This window comes from Protopterus annectens, chromosome 3.part1 (assembly GCF_019279795.1).
Source record: "Protopterus annectens isolate FY-2018-M chromosome 3.part1, PAN1.0, whole genome shotgun sequence".
Lineage (NCBI taxonomy): Eukaryota > Metazoa > Chordata > Ceratodontiformes > Protopteridae > Protopterus > Protopterus annectens.
The window spans coordinates 951249394-951271435 of NC_056732.1; the positions used below are offsets into that span (position 1 = coordinate 951249394).

A 22042-nucleotide genomic window follows, 5' to 3' on the forward strand; every position below is an offset into this window, starting at 1 on the left:
TTGCATGTCTTCTTCCAAGGGACTTCCTCAGCAGGGTATTCTGAGGAAGTATCAGAAGAAAGGGAACCTTCATGAGCAGGGAAATCTTGAAGACTGCTTGGGATGGTAAGACTTGCGGCAGGACAAGAGACAGAAAGGCCTGGATCCGATTGAGGTATAGGGGTGAGTTGAGGAACTTGTGTGGCTGAATCTCCAACTTGGGAGAAAACCCTCTCCACTATTTGGAAGGCCAAAGGACTAGGATAAGTCCTTTCCACTTCCCGCAGAGCCGAAACTACCAAGGAAAAATGGGTAGGACTCACCCCCAGATCCAGAGACCCCAGAAGGGATCGGACAAAGCTATCGAGTGCTGAAGCACCTAGGGGAAGGGATGGCTTTGAAAAAGATGGAGCCAATCCCAGTCCCCCAGACCCAAAACCGATGCCACGGCTCAGAGTCTCACTCTGCTCCGAAAGGGCTAGAATGAAGCTCATCAAGAGCATCCTCAGCGTCAAGGAGGGCATCCTTAGTGTTGAGGATGGCAGTTTCCTCTGCGCTGAGTCCAATGCACATGGTAATCCCAAATCCCATGGTTCTGAAGCCTGAAGGCGGATCAGTGAAAGAATCCTGATGGAGTGACAAGGGTAGCTCACGGATCCAACAGGGGATGGTACCAAGACTATGCCCATCTGGATCTGTCCTTAAGAAACCTCATCATCCTGTCCAAGTCCGCCTTGGACCAGCTTCTTGAGGACCTGAAAGAAACCAATAAGGGGTCAGGAGTGCTTTAACTTGAAGGACAGGTCAGGGACTTTGTCGAGGTCCTAGGATCAGAGGGAATATGATCTGAATTACTTAGAAACGATCTCTGCTTGACTTATAAAGCCATGTCTGACCCAGCTCTGTTAGAAATGCTACATCTAAAGAAATCCTAATCCCTCCACACCACATGCTCCACAGACCTCGACCTCATTACTCAACAGAGGCACTAGGAACTAAGGTCGGGTGGCACAATGCCAGGGTAATCCTATGGGCTAGGCTTGTAAAGGCTCCAGGGCCATTAGCCTAGTACACACCTGTGAACCTATGAATTCAGAGCTGAAAAAGGTGTCAAGAAAATGGTAACTGTCTCCCCCAGATCCAACAAGACTGTAGGATCTGGTCGGGGTGTTAACTTCTGTGGATCTGAAGAATTTGAATCTGCAGCTTTCTTAGGCTTCTTATGTTTGAGAGAGTCTCTTGGGGAGGCAGGAAGGGACCTCTTTTTAGACTCCTTAGTAGCAGAAGAAGCCAAAGAAGGGGTCTGAGGCTCAGCTGTGGAAGAAAGAAGGTCCCTGAGAATAAGTTTATTCTATCTGTCAGCAAGAGCAGAGGATTAAAGGCAGCACAGACAAAACATTCTGCTTTTAAATGATTGGCACCCAGGCTGTATATGCACTCCCTGTGGTAATCCTGACTTGGGATTTTATGCCCACAAAAAGTGCAGCTTTTGAAGCCGGAAACCAGTTTGTCAGCCATAATGGATGAGGAGCCTGCCAAAAATAACTGTCAGTAACAGGTAAGTTTGAAATGTATAAAGTCTACTGGACTCTAACGGAATGCAAAGGTAAGTTTTAGACTATAATTTTAACTAGGTAATAACACATTTAACAAATGATTCAATGAATCTAGTCTACTAACGGAATGCAAAGGTAAATTTTAGACTATAATTTTAACTAGGTAATAACACATTTAACAAATGATTCAATGAATCTAGTCTACTAACGGAATGCAAAGGTAAATTTTAGACTATAATTTTAACTAGGTAATAATAAATTTAACAAATGATTCAATTAATCTAGTCTACTTATGATTTTTTTTTTGACAGGAAAAAAGAAAGGAAGAATGCGCATGCGCATGCGCACACACACACACACACACACACACACACACACACACACACACACACACACACACACAAAACTAAAGAACAAGAGGAGGGAGGAAGAAATACAGCAAAAACACAGTTTTGAAGTGAAACTATCAAAAAGGCTAACCACACTTGAAAGTATGAAATCCATGTCTGACTCGCTGAAGTGGTAAACGAGGTCTGGGGTAGTTGGGTGGATGAACGACATTGTGGATATGAGACAGGAGCTGGAGAGTCAGATCCAAGTCTGTGAAATGTGGCCAAACAGGATCTGAGGGTTGTATCTGAGACCCTATCGTGAGGAGGATGAAGGAGACAACATCAGAAGCATTGTTTCTGATCATCCAGAACATAGCCTTGCTTAGCAATATATTGAACATTCTGAGGACTTATCAGCGCATTCTTCATAACATATGCAAATGTACAATAAATTCTAAAACGGCACATACTGTAGAATTTCCTGACCATGTCTAAAACTCTTTTAACAGTGTCATTACCTACAGATGGACAAACACAAAATGAAGTACCAAAGGGAAAAGATTTCCTTTTGCATAAGGAATTCCTGAAACTGATGTGGTCATTAAAGATAGTAACCATTTGCAAGAGTATATTGAACCTAATATTAGACACAAAAGGACAAACTATAACTAATAGCATCTGAGAATTAAAATGCCCATAAGATAGTAGCCATTTCCAAGGATGCACTGAACCAAATATTACACAATAAGACCAACAGGTTCAACTGATCATAGTTGTGAATTAACATACCTATTGTAAGAATGTTTGCTTTCTTAACTAGATGCAAAAGCTTTCTCATAGTCAGTTTTAGCTTTCTAAACATCTGCTTTTAATCAGCATGGTAACATTAACCTGCGCTTATTAACTGCAGAGGAAAATGTTTGTAAGCCAGTGTCCTATGTTTATAAAAGTGTTACACACCAGCAAAAACTATGAAAATTTGAGCAATGATGAAAGAAGTCGTCATGTACTTATAACATTCCATCTGTGTTGTCCATTTTCATTCTTCCTCAACTGTTGGGTTTGCATCTGACTCGGCTGTTACTAAAGCTTGTGGTAAACAAAAAGCTCTCGAGCTCCTCCCTCCCTTTCCCATAATGCACCAACCCCTAACATACCCCAGTTTTTGTATGCTTACTGACCCAAAAAAGGACATTTTATGTGTGTGTATATATATATATATATATATATATATATATATATATATATATATATATACATACATACATAAACATACACACACACACACACACACATATGCATATATACAAATAACACAGAGGAAACTATAGAGGTAAGTGAATCTGCAGCTCAACATCAAGGACAGTACTGTCCTTACAACAACCTGTTCTTGCAGAAATTCACTGTGAACAAGGTCAAGGAGTTGGTGGGTGGGAAGATGAGAAAGAATAAACATGGACAACACAGATGGAACATTATGGTAAGTACATAACTTCTTAATCTGATGATGTCAATTTCATTCTATCCTCAACTGGTGGGACAGAGTTCCCAGCTACCTAACTTCTCACGTGGACTCTAAGGAAGGATATTCCTTAACACAGCTGAGCCAAAGGCTACTCTTCCCCTTGAGACCAGATCCAGTTTGTAATAAGCGATAAAGGTATGAGGATTGGCCCTTGTTGCAGCTCACATATGTCCTCCATGGAAGTCCTAGACAGAAACACTGAAGAAGTTGCCATGGATCTAGGTGAATGGGCTCTTAAAGGTTTTAGTAATGTTAGACCCAACTTGTTGTAGATGAATGAAATGCAATTCATTAGTCATCTGGCTAAGGTTACCTTTGCAACTGGTTTTCCCAATTTAGCTTCTGCAAAGAATACAAATAACTGATCTGTCTTTCTAATTTCTTTTGTTCTATGTAAATAAAAACTTAATTGTCTGTGAACATCTAATAGATGCAAAATGTATTCCCCCTTTATTTTCAAATTTAGGAAAGAAAACTGGCAAATTAATGGACTGACTGATACTGGATTCTGACACCAACTTAGGAAGGAAGGAAACACCGGTACGTAATGTGACTCCATCCTTATGGAAGATCAAGTAGGGAGGTTTAAAGTACAATGCTTGAAGTTCTAAAATTCTTCTAGCAGAGGTAATGACCACTAGAAAAACAGTTTTCCATGACAACAACTTAAGATCATATTTATCTGCTGGTATAAAAGGGAAAATGAATTAATGCCTGCAGTACCAAGTTCAGATCCCATGGAGGAGTAGGATCTTTGTATGAGGATCTTAGTAGTGTATGCCTCTCAAAAATGCCATACAAAGTTTACAAGAGGCCACAGAAGAATTCTCAAATCCAACATGAAAATTAGAAATTGCTGCTAAATGAACTTTAATTGGGCAGAAGCTAGCTACATCATTAAAAATGAATGACAAAAATTCAAGTATACTATGTATAGTAGCTAAGAAGGGTTCAATGTGCTTTTGTTGTGCCCAGTAAACAAACCTTTTCCATTTACTTGTATAAACTCTTGCAGAAGGCTTATGGGAAGATAAAATAATACAACGGACAGAGGAAAGAGCATAGGTTGTCTGGCTATTAATGCAATTGGAGAAACCACGCAGTTAGCTTGAGGTCTGAGATATCTGCATTAATCATGCCTGTCAGATGAGACAACAGGGTCTGGAATTGGATCCAGAATCCAAGGATGGCAAAGTAGATGAGGCCACAGAAAGGAGAACCAAATCTGTTAAGGCCAGTAAAGTGCAACGAGGATGACCCTGCTCTTCAACCTGGCAGCTTTCTGAAGAAATTTTGGGATTAGGGGAATTGGCGGGTAAACATAAAGAAGACTGGGGGGCCAACTGTGGAGTAGAGCATCCCTCGGTGATTCCCCTCAGAAGGGGGATTACGGCAAAGTAGCTGCTGCATTTGTTGTTTAAGAGAGAAGCAAAAAAGTTGCTGCAAGGCTGGCGCCACTGACGGAAAATCATTTCTGTCAGGTCCACATTGAGAATACTCATGAGGAAGAAAAACGGACATGCTCAATGTCTGCTATTAACACTGGATTTTCACAGAATGTGCACTGCAATGAGAAAGCAGTTGGATGAGATCACTCATTGCCACAATCTGAGTGCTTCTCGACACAAGGGGTAAGAGCTGGTTCCTCATTGTTTGTTGATGTACCAATCTACTGACATATGATCTGTTTGTATCACAACTGTCCCTAAAGGAAGACCATCCTGAAAGGTCTGCAATGCTAAGAGCACCACCCTCATCTAATGAGCACTGATATGTAAATTGGCCTCTTGAGGGACCAGGTGCCTTGGTCTGTTTTCCCCAGGAAGTGCCTCCCCCAACATGGAAAGCATCTGTGGTCACTAACGTCTTGGGCTGAGGGAGAATGAAAGGATGACTTTGTAGAACCTGATCTGACTGAATCCACCACCAGAGGTAAGTCTTGCATGCCTGAGTGATTCTTTACCAGCACATGTCAGCACAAATAAGGCTCGACCATTGTGTTGCTAGCATCCACTGAAGAATTCTCATATGAAATCTGGCTAGAGGAACTAAGGTTATGGCAGCTGACATTGATCCTAAGGCTTGAAGGATCAAGCGGGCTGAAATGTTGGCAGTCTGCACTCTTGAAAGAAGAAAAGACACAGTCACTGATAGTGCTGAAAACTGCTCCTATGAACTTCAAGGTATGAGTTGGTTGTAACAGACTTCTCGTAATTTATGGTTATTCCTACATGAGAACAAATCTGAAGAACCTGATATCTTGCTCTTGTTAGCAGATACCTGGTTGGGGCAGTAATGAGCTAGTTGTCTAGATACGGAAACACTGAGAATCCCTGCAGTCTTAGGTGAGCTGTTACTACTGCCATGCATTTGATGAACATCCTGGGGGCTGTGGTGAAACCACAGGGCAGTGCTCTGTACTTACAGTGACTGGCTCCCAGACGGCAGTGTAAAAACCTTCTGGTTTGTCTGTTCACCTTTATGTGACAGTACATATCCTGAAGGTCTATAGAGCACATCCATTCATCCTTGTCCAAGAAGGGTAGAATTGACTGAATCGTGACCATCCGAAATTTTGTACATCAAACTGACTTGTTTAGAATGCTGAGAACCAAAACTGGTCTCCAGTCCCCTGTTTTCTTTAGCACTAAAGGACTTTGAGTAAGTTCTAGATTCTGTTTGGTCTGGTGGGACCTCTTGGATGACTATTTAGCAGCTTTTGTACTTCTATTGCTGCTTCTTTCCTCTGACTGAGTGGAACATCGAGAATTTTGCATACAGTTGGAAGTGGCAGGAAAAAGGGAATTATAAATTATATAGCCTCTGGAAATAATCCTCTTCACCCAATTATCTCTTGTTAAATCTAGCCTGACTCTCTGGTGCAGAGATAGTCAACCCCAAATGTCTCCCAAGTGGGACAATCGGGCCTCCTTTCAGGAGCGCTGATAGGGTCTGTCAAGGAAAATCTCTACACCCCTATTTTTGCAGGCACCCTTTGCCATGAGAGCATCGTCATCCATTCAAGTTCCCCCTCTCCCCCTAGGGGAACTATCTCCACCTCTTTCCTGGAGTGGACCTTGGGACTTTCTGAACCACATCTTCTGACCACCCTGTTTATTTGGCTTTTCCATCCTTTTTACGTCTGTAGAGTGTTTCCTTCACTTTTGGGCCAAACAACAAACTGCTGTCAAAAGGAGCACTGATGAATGATGACTTCACATAAGCACATCCAGACATGTCTCCAAATAAATATGCATGAACCCGCTGCCCTTGAGGCACCTTCAGTTCCATACAAGTTAAGCCTCATGGATGTATTTGAAATAGATTTGAGAGTAGCCAACAGAGAGGCCACAGATGATTGAGCCTCAGCAGTAACGGTCCCTGAAAGGGATTTTGAAAGTTCCTTGATCAAGTCCCTTTGTAGTCTAGTAAAATGTGCCAAATAGTTCAACGACTTAACAGCAAAGGTTTCTAATGCATAAACATACTTCCCAAATCTGTCCATCACCCTTGACTCCCTGTTAGGGGGATGAACAGATGAACTCTGTTCAGCAAGTTCCTTTTTGGTGGTCGTCCATGGAATCCACTGGAACCTCCTTACTCTAAAATTTCTTCCAGAGAAGTGGAGCCAGAATACGATCTGACCTCTTAGGGATTGGCTCAACTGAGTCACATTCTTTCCACACCTGCCTAGAGACCAAATCAATGAGCTCATCAGTAGGAGAAGTAACCCAGGAGGTAGGCAGGCCAATTCCAAAGACTTCCAGAAATACTGACTCCTGCGGTGATGGGTTGCTGGAGGACCAACCACCTCTCTCTGTTTAAGGAAAATTAAGAATGTCTCTAAATGAGACATCTTCTGAAGGTGATCATCAGGACCCTTCTCCCTCATTGAAATCAGTATCCTCAGTGACCGACTCTTTTACAAATTCCAAGTGCCTCCTCTTGCACTTCCTATTCCAAGGAACTTCGTCGGTGGGATGCTTTGGTGAAGTGTCAGAAGAGATTGTAAGACCCTGCTGGGTGGTCTGGATGCCTTGAGTTGGCCATCACTGTGGCACAGAATGATGCGGTTTTAACCGCAGAGACATCTGGGAACTAGACTAGAGATTCGACGGGGTTTGTTCCATGTGTCCTGTCATAGCAGAGAATACTCTCTTCACTACCTCAAAGGCAGACTGCTCCATAGGAAAAGAAGACATTGGCTCTGAGAAGGCAAGGTTCTGGTCTGCTGCCTCCCTCTGTTTCAAGAGCAATCTCCCTGAGGAGGAAGTCAGAGCCGAACTATCCAATGCAAAAGCTCTGATGGGCACAGACGGCTCTGAAAACCTCAGATTCAACTCCAACACCCCAGACTCAACACAGAAGCTTCAGCTCCAAGAGTTATCCAGATCCAAAGAAGCTGGAGCCGGTGCACTCAGAGTATACTTTGGATCCGAAGGTAATAGTATCTTCAGACCTGAACAATACGGACCCAGGAGATTCAGATCCAGGGACTCTGAAACAACCATAATCAGAGAAGGAGTAGGCAAAGGAGATGTCACAGATGGAGGGACTCCTTGACCTCAGGGGGTGGATACCGAGAGAGCACCCATCTGTATCTGCGCAGAGAAGAATTTCCTCATCAGTCCGTCCACATCTTCCTCTGGAAGAGTGAGTCAAAGCAAGGGATGGTGAACTGTAACAATGTCTCTCAAGAAAGGGAGAAGGAACTCTTGAAGGCACAGGATCCAAGCTAGGAGAATATTTTGTCCTCAGCAAGGTCTTCCGACTTTGACTCCCTCATCAGAGCCAACAAAGAAGAAATCCAAGTGGACAGTCTTGAAGACTTAGAGAGAGAGTCTCTTTAGTCTTAAGACTTGTGGACTGAGCCCCAGCAAATGCCTCTGAATGAAGATGGGAGCAATCCTTATAAGATGACTATTTCTCCTGTCTGCTAAGACCCTTGGGTTAAAGTTTTTACAAATCGAGCAATCCTCCTGTAAGTGTTGAGGGCCTAAACAATGAACACAAAGTATAGGCATCAGAAATAGGTAATTTATGCCCACACTTCTGACACTTTTTAAAGCCAGCAGATCTCTTATCAGGCATGACAACCGACAGGGGAGAAAAGGAAAGAAATAGGGGGATTTTTTTGTTAAACTTTGTAGAGAAAGAAAAGAGAAAAATTATACCAACAATGTACGAAGCAGATTATAATGGAAAGAAGAAAAAAGGTTACCAACCACGGTAAAGGAAAATACAAAGTGTATAGATAAGAGAATAAAATATATTTTTAAGTCAAACCTGAGAATATAAGAAATGATCACTTATCTTAATAAACACTCAATAGCTAATGCTAACCAAGTCTTTTGTGAAAAGCAGCAAACGATATCTGGGGTATGTTAGGGGTTGGTGCATTATGGGTAAGCTTTAGTAACGGCAGAGTCAGATCTGAAGATCAGATCTGAACCAAACAGTTGGAGACAGAATGAAAATTGACATCAGATATTACATTTTGCAGTGGTCATTAACCACAAATGCTTGCCCACCAAATAAGGACAGGGAACTGGAATATGCTCATTTAATATGAGATCTTGTTTACAGAAGGAAAGTAGCCCCTTATCTACATTTGTTAAGCATCTAAGACAGATCCCTGGTTTAAGTATGCTCCTGGCAGGTAAAAAAAAAAACTGTCTCTAGTGGCACAGAGGGATAAAGCCCTAATTACAGCCCATGACACCCAGGGTCAATTAGTAGCTTGGACAACTGACAAAGCTGGAAGATAGGGTGGGAGTATTCATCAGGGGGAGGGGTACAGTATGGCATACACTGCATAAATCTCTTGGGAGGAGGGACTGGGAGTCAACTGGCCTGGGGGCAGGCTTTAGGCTCATCAGGCTATCTCTGGGCAGTAGCAGTGTGTGCAAAAGCATTCACTTATGTGTGAAAAAGGCACTGTGGGCCTCCTTAGTGATGTAGATCGCATATTACCCCATCCAGAGAAGGGGTTATGCTAGTATAAAATGTCCTTGTAGCTAAGATGCTAGTTAGGGCACAAAGCACCCACATCGTTGCACTGCCACAGTTCAGGCAGTTCAACCCCCTCATGACTGCCTAACTGTGGCTCCCTCTTGACAGCTCTCCCCTGGCAGAGGTGAAATCCCTGGATAAGGGAATGAATGGCCATGCTGACATGGGGGGGGGGGGGTCTTGATGGTGGGCATACTACAATAAAAAAAAAAAGGAAAAAGGCTCACTTGAATGTTGATAAGATCTTTACATTCTGCAGCATTTAGGTCAGTACTTTAAAGTTACTTGCTTATTGGATGTATCAAGCCAAATATTTTCTAAGTACTACTACCATGATACAGAGTTGAAAAGAATTTAGCAACTCACAAACAGCTTGTTTCCCGGCCAGCAATACTTAAAAGACCAGGTGCTAAGTTTGTACATATTACTTTATTTTTTTCTTAAATCAGGATTTTTCCAAGTACCCAACTTATTATACAAATGAGGAAAAATGGAGGTGGGTAGTGTCATCCCAATTCCAAAAACTTTTTCTGCAAATTTCAGACACAATTAAATACTCTATTCCATCCAGTATTAACTTATCAAGAAATTAAAATAGTTATTGGCAAAGTCTACCTTAACCCTTCCTCGCATATACTTTTTTCTTCTAAAGAACTCAAAAACATACAGAAACTGAACAATAAGCCTCAACAAAGCCCACTATATGCTTGTTTCACCCAAAACAAAATTTCCCTGCCTCTCTTAACATAAAGCCACCATTCTTCTATTTGCATTTTTAGCCCAGCTACAACCTGCCACTCTTATGTATGAGCTATTGCCATCTAAATCACTACCTTTCACTTTCATGCACAGTTCAACCCTAGGCCCAAGGGCAACACAAACACTGCATATTTATCTCCAAAGCACCACACAACCTCACCTTCTCCTCCAGTGCCTTCAAAGTGTATGGCTCTTACGTATGAAACTCTCTACCACCAAAATCACAAACCAAATATCACTTTCAAAATTCAAAACTTGCATGACGTTTACCTACTCTTCAATGCAGAAGGTACCTGCTTCAAAATACAACAATTTGTCAAGTATGCAACAAGTCATGGTTGTTTTAACATGTATCTACTATATACAATTGCACTTCAGAAGAGCTCTGTGACATTAATAACCATACAAAACCTTACTACATTTCTAACTACATCTTTTAGCAATGTATGATCTTCTAGACAATATCATCTGTACCAGTGTAATAGCTACCTATATAATCTCCGCACCAGATATACTGTAATCTGCATCTGATGTTTTATGAACTGTATAATGCTGTTTACTACCTTTGAAAGTTAGCCTACACCTGATGAAATGTAAACTGGATGAAGTTAGAGTTCACTTCACTAATGCTGAACTCTCCAATAACTTCCTCTTTGAAATCATGGTCGATGCAGTCGTGACTTATACACTGTTATGAAGGTGTGTGGGATTTTCTCCATAGCCATGCAATTGCATAATTATATATTAAAGACGGTGTAGGGGCATGAGGGCTCTCCTCATGCAAAAAATAAAGAGATTTTGTGTAGGTTTTGTCAATCTAAAGCTTCTTCCAGTTTTTCCAATATTTTATATTACTTCATTATTCATAGTTGGACACAAGACTGAATTTGCCCTGTTTTTAACTTTCATGACAATAGTTTTAGATGCCATTAGTATTGTCTGGATATTTTGCAATTTTTTACTGAACACAGGCATACTTCCTTATATGCCTATCATGTGAAATATACTTTTATAAAATCTTTTATTAATAAAGTTTACCAACAATATGTTTTTTGCAAATTTTTATTGGTTGGAGCTTTTTTAAGAAACCAAGTACTTTTTATTAAATATTTTATTATATCCTAATATTTATATATCTGTGTATTTATATATTTATATGGTCATATATTTATAACATTAATTGATTTACTTTTACATTTATATGTATATTTATATATTTATATATTTATACATTTAAGTATTATTTAATTGTATTCCTTGCATTCCATCTTTAACATTATGGCTTCCATGAATAATCATTTGAAAAGTTTTCTAGGAATCATTAACCTTGTTTAATAAGAATTTGCAAAATTATTTTGTAGGAAAATAATAGGCACATTGTTTTTAAATTTGTCATTTTATAAATAATTTTTATTCCTTTATGTATATGGCTCGGCTGAATGAATGCCTCATATTGTATTTAGTACTATACCTTTAAGTGTATTTTCTTTAGAATGAGTTACAATGCCTAAATTTTTTAATTGTTTTACCAATTGATTAATTGTTTAATTTTATTGGATTATCTTGTGCTATGCCTCCCTATAAATAAGCAGCTGCTTTTTACATCAAATTGTCTGAAGAAGCGTATAGTAGTATACGTGAAAGCGCTAACCTTTTGTCTGTCTAATTAAATAAATCAAAGAAGTTTTTATGTAACGTGGAGAGCCGGATGTTTTATTTCCTACCATTATTCCTAAGCTTTAACAACTGGCTCCTTAGCGGCTTTAGAGATCCGTATTTCGTATTTTTCCTTGCTTGGCATCTTTTGGGATCTCTACTGCACACGTTCGAACCATAATGGAACTTGAACTGGACTACAACCCGGAACCGAGGTGTTCTAATAACGAACAACAATGGACTGCAATTACATCGTGTAAGTCGAACCCTTTATTGGCTCTGGATTTAAATGTTCCAGTCGCTTGTACAACAGAGACTGATATTGGCAATGTTGAGCTCTTTAACTCTAATATGAAACTACTTGAAAACGAGCTGTACAAGCTACAAAGATTAATATGGCAGCGTAAACACCTAGAGGCGTGTTTACATTATAAATTGATTCCTAGAGGGATGCGTATCTTAGTAATGCCTACTTACGGTGAAACGCATCCTATACTCCTGAAAAAATGGCAAGACATTAACATAGAAGCCAGCTATAAACATATGCAACTCTTAATAGATTACTTTGAGCCGCTTGAGAGAGACCTAATTTCCAGAGTTAATGACATTAATTCTGTACTCAAAAAGGATTTTCCCGACCCTTTTTGTGTTACTAAACTTAAGAATTTGTATGAACAAGATAACAATTACGCTATGAAGCTTCAACAAATTAAGCTCAAGAAGCTTCAAAGAGATTTTAGAGATTTCTCTACTAACTGTGTTTTTGTGTGGCCAAGGCGATTAGAGAATCAATATGCAGGAGAGCATTCTACCTTGAATCAACCGCCACTAGACTGCACATTAACAGCGCCTACAGCACCTCATCCTATTGGACTACAAACTCACGTAACTGTTTCCGACAGAGACACATCAGCAGAAACATTTACCACGCCGCCAGAAACTTTTTCCTCAGTAACTGCTACGGGAGCAATTTCGACACCGCTCCCAAATCAGGAAGCCAACAAAGCAGCCAAATTGCTCCAGCACAACACAGGGGCTATCAGTAAAAGGCGTGATGAAAATACTCCTTTTTTACCTTTTCCAATACGAAAGCCGTCGTTTGTGAAAGGGAGAAGGAACAGCTGGGAAAGCAGAAAACGGAAGCTATCTGGCGACATGAATCCATACCAAACCAGGAGAATGAGGCAGTAAGAGCACTTTATTTTAATTTATCTAGCCACGTTTTGAATACCAGTGACATTGATTTATTAAATAAAGGCCTTTCATTCATCCCCTCGAAGGGAAGCAAATTATCAGACATTCTAATTGACTTGCGTTTTTTTGCACGCTCTGTCTGTTTGAAACTGCTCTTTTCTAAAGATGACATTAATGCTGCTAAAAGTGTATCTAATATCCCAGTTTTCAAGAAGAAGAGTTCGTTTACACCAGCTATGCCAGCACATATAGACTCTTTTATTAAGCTATGTGAAACTGAGTTTTATGGTTACTTTTATAATGGAAGGAAGAAATGTATGTTTTATAATATGACAAGTGATATTATGAAATCGTTATCCAATTTTAGCACTGATAACTCATTAACTTTTAGACCAGTAGATAAAGGTGGAGGCATAGCCGTTTTTGATGCAGTTGATTATGATACATTAATGCATGACATGTTGAACGCTGACACTACTTATGTTCTAATTGATAATACAAGATTGACTCATATCATTAAAACTGTTCAAGCTGACTTATATGACATGCTCATGTGCTATCAAATATCAAACAGTTTGTATGATTATTTTTCTATAGATAATCCATTGATTCCTGTAATCAAAGGATTGCCGAAACTACATAAGGGAGTTTTACCCCCACCAATGAGGCCAATAGTATCGGGGGCAAAATGGATTACAGAGAATGTATCCAACTATCTAGAAAGAACTCTAAGACCGATAGTGGAAGCCATCCCCACATTTCTCAAAGACACATACCAACTTATTGATTATCTACAAACCTTGGATATAGAATTTAAACAAAATGAACATCTCCTAATTACGATGGATGTTCAAAGTCTCTTTACATCAATCCCAAATGATACAGGGATAGAAGCTATACGTGAATTATTGCAACATGACCAGAATATAAGTAGTAATACTAACATCTTAGTCTGCCAACTATTAGACTTAGTACTTAACAACAATGTGTTTGCATATGGGGGTCACCTTTTTCTACAGACTTGTGGTGTTGCCATGGGGACCCCCTGTGCAAACACATATGCTAATCTAGTTGTGTACCATTGGGGGACGAATTTTGTCTTTAAACACCCTTTATTCCAAAAAGTTTTGATCTATAAACGCTTTGTAGATGATATATTAATTGTGTGGGATGGCTCAGCAGAGGAATTTGATTCCTTTAAAGACTATTTAGAAACAACCACTACTTTTTTGAAGTTTTCTGCTGAAACTTCATATTGCTCTGTAAACTTCTTGGATGTTAGCATAGACATTAGGAGAGGTAAATTAATAACTACTCTTTTCAAAAAAGAATGCTGGAGAAATACCATCCTGAAGTACGACAGTATGCATCCGCGCCACATCTTTAAAGGTATACTAAAAAGTCAATTCACCAGGATAAGAAAGATCTGTATGAATAAAGAAGACTTGGAAATAGAAGCTATTAAAATGGTGGAGATGTTTTTAGAAAGAGGGTATGATCGAGACTTAATAATGGAAGTTAGAAGTGAAATTCTACCACTAGAAAGTCCGACACATATTGAAACAAATTGTAATTTTGCTTCATCTTTCAAAAATGATAGGTTTAACTATAATGACCAAATATCTTTCATCACCACTTATACTAATGATTTTATGAACATAAAGAAAATACTATCAAATAATTGGAAGGTGTTAATACTTGATGAAGCCACCAAGAAGATAGTAGGCCATACTCCACACATCACTTACAGGAGCAACAGGAATTTAAAATCACTACTATGTGATAGAACACCCAGGTTAACGCTAAACCAACAGCCTCTGAATGATTCATTTGGAACTTACCCCTGTAAACATTGTAATTATTGTAAGTTTATCAGTAAACACCAAACTTTTTCACACCCAGAGTTCAACTATAGTTTTAAACCAAGGTTTAGAGCTACATGTGACACCACAGGATTAATTTATTTGGCTACATGTGAATGCTGTAAAGCATTCTACATAGGACTCACTAAACGGAAACTTAAGAACAGAATATATAATCACCAATACGACATAAATAAGAAAAATGAGCTAAACGCTTTAGCCAAACATGTAATAAGTAATCCTTCACATTCTTTTGTTTTTAGAGTGTTACAGATAGTGGAAGGCACAAATAGGGGCGGTGACTATATGAATCACCTTGAGTTAACTGAATTGCATTGGATCCTCAAGTTTAGGGGACACTGTTATCCTGGCTTAAATAATTATGTTACTATAAAATCCTTCCTGAATAATCGAAGATAATTAAACAAACTTTAGATGTCTATCATAGTCTATACACTATTTATACTAATCATAGTACTAATCCTATTCATTTTTTACACTAAACATTTGAAGTTATAGCAAGTATTAATGGCCTTATGTTTTATACATATATGCTTTTTGCCATTATTTCTTCATACAGATTGCCCAGATGTTTATTTTATATTACTTCATTATTCATAGTTGGACACAAGACTGAATTTGCCCTGTTTTTAACTTTCATGACAATAGTTTTAGATGCCATTAGTATTGTCTGGATATTTTGCAATTTTTTACTGAACACAGGCATACTTCCTTATATGCCTATCATGTGAAATATACTTTTATAAAATCTTTTATTAATAAAGTTTACCAACAATATGTTTTTTGCAAATTTTTATTGGTTGGAGCTTTTTTAAGAAACCAAGTACTTTTTATTAAATATTTTATTATATCCTAATATTTATATATCTGTGTATTTATATATTTATATGGTCATATATTTATAACATTAATTGATTTACTTTTTACATTTATATGTATATTTATATATTTATATATTTATACATTTAAGTATTATTTAATTGTATTCCTTGCATTCCATCTTTAACATTATGGCTTCCATGAATAATCATTTGAAAAGTTTTCTAGGAATCATTAACCTTGTTTAATAAGAATTTGCAAAATTATTTTGTAGGAAAAGAATAGGCACATTGTTTTTAAATTTGTCATTTTACAAATAATTCTCATTCCTTTATGTATATGGCTCGGCTGAATGAATGCCTCATATTCTATTTAGTACTATACCTTTAAGTGTATTTTCTTTAGAATGAGTTACAATGCCTAAATTTTTTAATTGTTTTACCAATTGATTAATTGTTTAATTTTATTGGATTATCTTGTGCTATGCCTCCCTATAAATAAGCAGCTGCTTTTTACATCAAATTGTCTGAAGAAGCGTATAGTAGTATACGTGAAAGCGCTAACCTTTTGTCTGTCTAATTAAATAAATCAAAGAAGTTTTTATGTAACGTGGAGAGCCGGATGTTTTATTTCCTACCTTCTTCCAGTTTGCTTCATCTAGCAGAAACTTCCAGGAATTTAGACTTCAGAAAATGTAGGTGTGAAGTACCTTCATATTTGATTTCTTTATTTTTTATAACAAACTTATGACTGAAAATGAACACCTGTGGTCAACTCCACCTATCTTGAATAAAACTGGGAAATCATCTACTGTGTGAAAGTTTAGTATGATCTTCTGCAGGACAAAAATCTTCAGAAGATCTACTTCCTCTGGTGATGAACTGCAAATGTAAGCAAGACTAATGGGTTCTGCATCTCGTAACAAAAATATTTTAGAATCATAATCTTATCCAGCATGACTGTTTTTTTTTTTTTCTTGTACATACCATTAAGCAGAGAACAACAGATAAGCTACAATTGTGGACACCTAGCAGCAGTGGTTCATTATGAAGAAATGCATGATAATGCATTCTGGAATCCTCAAAAGATATACACTGTAACAAATGAATGTAAACATTGTATGGGTGAAACTGAGAAAAGTCTAGAAGACACGTTTTACTACCAACACAAATGACAACTCAAGTGTGAAATATCACTCACAAAAGCAAACAAAATGGATGGCTGTACAGCCAAAGGAGATGAAATCTGCAAATGAGTGCCACTGATCTTGACCTGAATTAAATACTGTCAAGAGGAGAGAAGAAAAAGAGGAACATGTTCAACGCAACTTCAGCTAGAAAGAGATGGAACACTACACAAGTACTTCAAAAATGAAATGAGATATTACTTTATTGAGAATGTAGTTAAACTTTTTAAAAGAACTATCTAGTTCAACATTAGCAGTATTATATTAAGTAGGTTAAAAAAAAAACAACTTAGTTGAAATGGGGTTAGACGCAGAGTGACAACTTCCTATACAGGCTTCATATTTCTCAACAGATGGTTCAAAAGATCTTCCAGTTTTTTCCAATGATCTCCATTTACAATGTCACACTTTTGTAATCAAAGCAAAACGTGACTATGTTTACACTATTTGGTAAAATAAAAAATTATCACAAAACTGTATAACTTATTGTGACAATTAATATAACCAGATTATCAGTGCAAAACATTTATGAAAAAAAAATCATAGATTTTTACAATTCAGTGATGACATTTAAAACACTAACAACAATGCATTTTTGCATTACAAACAAATGAATGTCTTACATCTTTGAGCAGAGAGAGATGAACTTCTGAACCAGAGGAAGGTGCTTATGGTATGGAAGGCTGCTTACAGCGTGACTTGCTGCTTCAACTAACTCAAGAAAGTGCTTCTCATTCTATAAGCAAAACACAAAGAATAGTTATAATCACATTCACGTTATCTAACATCATTAAGTTCTTTTGCAAAGCTCTGCCACCAGGCAGCGCTTCTGTCTCTTTCAGAGGTCTGCACCTCCCAAAAAGTAATGCAGGAATGCACATGGGCTGGGGAGGGGGGGGGGGTACAGTCTTTCCTTCCCTCCTTCTAAATTTTTCCTGCTATAAGTCAGTTCAGTGTGTTGATTTCAAAGAAAAAAGTAATTCTCGTGATCTTCCTATGATATATTTGAGACATACAATTAACAGTGGATCTTCAAAAGCAGCTGTTACAATACGTACATGCACAGGACATGCTGGTCTGGTACTAACCTCCAGCTTCTACTACCACCCACTGCACAAGCTCATACATTTCTGTAACAATAGGATATGACCAATTATTTACTCTCTAGTACTATCCTGGCCACAGCAAAGAACAAGTTGAACTTTCATTAACAGTAGATGTTCGAATGATGACTGTTGCAGTATCTTAGCTATATGGGTTATATCTTGCCATGGTGGAAAAGGTTGCCTAGTTTTTGCCAAATATATAACCAGCACCTAGTCAGGGCTAGTTATTCTCAGGTTTTACAATATTTTATCATCCATTTCAGCATGTGTACCCATGGATCATCCATTTTCAATGCAGTCTCATGTCAAAATTTTCTTGAAAGTGGTTTTGCATTACAGGCCACAGAGAAAACTGGTGGCCCCTCCTTGGGATTTTAATTTGGAGTTACAGAAGTTAAAACTTGCTTCATTTGAACCAACTAATCTGGCTCACTTGAGGTTCTTGGCATAGAAAATAGTTGTACTAGTTACTCTTACTTCTGCAAGAAGGGTACCTGAGTTGAAAGCTCTTATGGTGAGTCAACCCTATCTCATTTTCCAGAGGAACAGGGTTTCTTTGAGAACTAATCCTTCTTACGCCCAAAGTGGTATCAGAGTTTTCTTTAAGCCAAATTATCCTTCTCCTTATTTTCTTTCCTGAAACTAAAAATGAGAGGAAAAGGATACTCCATACCTTGGACGTCTAGAGACAACTCGGGTGCTATCTTGACAGAGCTAAATCTTTCAGATATTTGGATTATTGTTCATTTCTTGTGAAGGTAAGAAGAAGGGACAGTCTATGTCAAAACAGACTACTTCCAAATGATTGTCTAAAGCTATTACCTTTTGTTATAGTCACAATAACAAAACTAATTTAGGCAGGGTTAAGGCCCACTGCACCAGGGGCTTGGTTTTATGTATGGCTTTTTGGAAAGAGTTGGATTCTAGAAGCTGTAACTTGGTCCTCTGTACATACTTTCACAAAACAATAAGTTTGATTCCTTCAGGTGCAGATCAAGCTTTTCTAGGACCATTCTTTATGGACTTCTGGGACTCTTCTCCTTCTTCTCCCAAATTAAGTTAGCAAAGGTAATCTACCCATATAATCAAGGCTCCTGCAGCAATGATCAATATGATGAACATAGTACAGTACTGTAAGTCGATCTTACCATAAAGAATAGTTGTGTAAACTCTTACCATAACCATAGATGCCCTTCTCTTCTATGTTGCAGTATTCTTTACATGTACTCAAGTCCTCCACCCAACAACCCAACGCCCAGCCAGTATACAATAGCTTTTAGCTACTGCAAGTACATGGGACCTCACACAGATGTTTTGATGTCAGCCATAAAAGGAAGTCTACACATACAATCCTCAGAACTGAAGTGCCCCAGAAGGAACACCAGAAGTAAGGAACAATAAAAAGACATCCAAAGAAGGAACAATATGCAGTGGGGAAAGTGGGAGGGAAAGAATACTGCAACATAGAAGAGAAGGATATCTATGGTTATGGTAAGATTTTACACAACTATTCTATGTCCTTCTATTCAATGTTGCAGTATTCCTTACATGTGGAAGAATACCAAAGCTTAGCAGGAACCCTGGGAGGAGGAAGGAGCAGAGAAACTCTGCACTGAAGAATTTTCAACAAAGCCATGGAGAATGGCTCTAGCAAACCCTGCTCTTTATCTAGAATTGGTGATCAACTTATAATGTTTGGTGAAAGTGTGCACAGAAGACCATGAAGTAGCCTACAGAACAGAATTAGTATCCAGGCCTTTAAAGAATGTCCCTGAGGAAGCCACAGATCAAGTAGAATAAGCCTTGACAGAAGCAGCAAGAGACTTACAATGGAAATCATAGCAAAACATAATAACCTTGGAGATCCAAGAAGAAATAAAGAAGTTATATCTGTGTCCCTATTATGAAGCCAGTCTTTGGGAATATTCAGTCCACTAAGAGTCTTTGGCAGGGGGAAGGAAGGGGGAAAATATCAAGGATTAGTGAAGAACAACAACACAGATTGAACTTTATGGTAAGACATAACTTCTTTATCTGATGTTGTCAATCTTTACGTAATCTTTGACTGTGGGACAGAGTCCCTAGCTACCTGAATCTTGGGAGGTCTCACAACAGCATATTCCTGAGCACCATCGAACTGAATGATGCACATCTCCTACAGACCTGGTCCAATTTGTAATTAGTGATAAAGGTACGAAGAGATGCCCAAGTAGCTGCTGCACAAATGTCATCTAAAGAAGCTCTAGAGTGAAAAACTGAAGAAGCTGCTACCATACCTCTCAACCTGGAAACATCAAAAATCTAGACAAGGCCCATGAAAAATACGTACAAATCTGTATGCTGACTAAAGTAAATTTTGCATACATAATTACATAACCCTGTCCACTCAAATGAATTGAAATTTTCGATTTCATTGGGGGGGAGGGGGGGGGCAAAAGAAAAAAGAAAACAGGAACACATTTTAAACACTGCTTGTATAATTTTGGAAAGTTGCTAGAATAAAATGTTGTGTTACCACCATGCATTTCCCTGCCAATTCTTGATCTCAGGACCCTGTGCACTACAGTCAGAGCAACATATCACTATGCCAAATCAGCAGCTTCCTGAAAGACATGAAGACTGAAACTTAAATGGCTATCATTTAGTGAATTCAGTTCTCACTTCTCAACATAGCTCTCAACCTCTTAGCACAAAAAATCCTGGACAAACCCAATAATGGGGGAATACAGCCCCAAAACAGGGACAAATGTCAGATACTTATCTTATAAACTTAAAAAATTGCTAGAATAAAAGGTTTTGTGTTACCATTTATTTTCTGAAGAATATGAAGGCTGAAATTAAAATGCCTGTCATTATTTAGTGAATTCAATCCTTTAGTGATTTGCCACAAAAATCCTGAAAACCAACATATGAGGCATACATTCACAAGTGGTGGCTAGGTACTTTAGGCTCTTTTTACCTGTACCCAAGAGACAGACAGACACACACACACACACACACTCCGCTGAGCCCATACACATACCATAAACCCAGAAAATGAACTCCGTTCATCCACAGAAATAAGTACATTTCCTGACAGATTTGCCAGATGGGAAAGCCTTTCATGTTCGTTCACAGAAATAAGTCAGATGTTCATTCAGAGAAATAAGTCAGACAGCTGGGAAATAAATAAGCAGTACCTGCTTCCTTCAGTGCGCTCGCAGACAGATTTCAAACATCCAGCCAGCCGGGAAAGCCCTTCTGACAGGTTGACAAAGCTGACATCATCGCACACCTGGAAAAAAATCATAAATGAAGGGGTGCCACTCGGGAATCATGGCACCCCATTATTTGGACCCCAAAACTTGGTAAAACTGAGTAATTTGATACGGTTGGGAGGTATGGCTGCTACAGGTCTCATTGAATGACCTTTCACAGGATGTGATAAGTAAAGTCCCTTTGAGTGATAAATAAAGGTGACACATCCCCTAAGCCATTTAGCTAAAGTAACATTAGATATTGGATTACCTAAAGAAAGTGAGGAAAAGGCAACAAACATTTGGTCAGATTTTTTAACATCCTTCGTCCTATGAAGGTAAAACCATATTTACCTATAAACATCTAATAAAAGTAGACAGTACTCTCCATTATTGGAGAAATTGGCAAAAAGACTGGTAGAGGCAAGGTTAGGTTAATATTTGACTTTGAAACAACCTTCAGCAAAAAGCATGGATTCGTTCTGAGTGAGATCCTATCCTTATGAAATATTAAATAGGGTGGTTTGCAAGACAAGGCTTGAATTCCTAATATTCAGAAAAAGAATCTTGAGTAGATTCCTTATCCTCTCTGGTCTGGTGGAACTGACTGGATGACTCTTTTGTCAAGCAGTTTTTGGATTTCTACGACTGCCACTGCCTTGTGACTGGGTGGAATGTCTGGGAGTTTTTTTTGCATTTCTGGATTAGTTGAAAGGGGAATGATGTATCCTCTGGGAATGATCCCCTGCACTCATTTGTCCATTATTTGTAGCCAGGCAGATTGGTGCAGGGATAATCG

The 22042-nt window shown here is 38.6% G+C and overlaps 1 protein-coding gene across 1 annotated transcript in view; it reads right to left on the reverse strand.

The window, feature by feature from the left end:
- The window catches only part of RTTN (rotatin), a 3641098-nt gene that overhangs the window by 2888919 nt on the left and 730137 nt on the right, over positions 1 to 22042 (reverse strand). The window contains exon 16 of the mRNA XM_044067142.1: positions 17525 to 17637. Within this exon, the coding sequence (XP_043923077.1) occupies positions 17525 to 17637 (113 nt within the window). The remainder of the gene's footprint in view (positions 1 to 17524; positions 17638 to 22042) is intronic.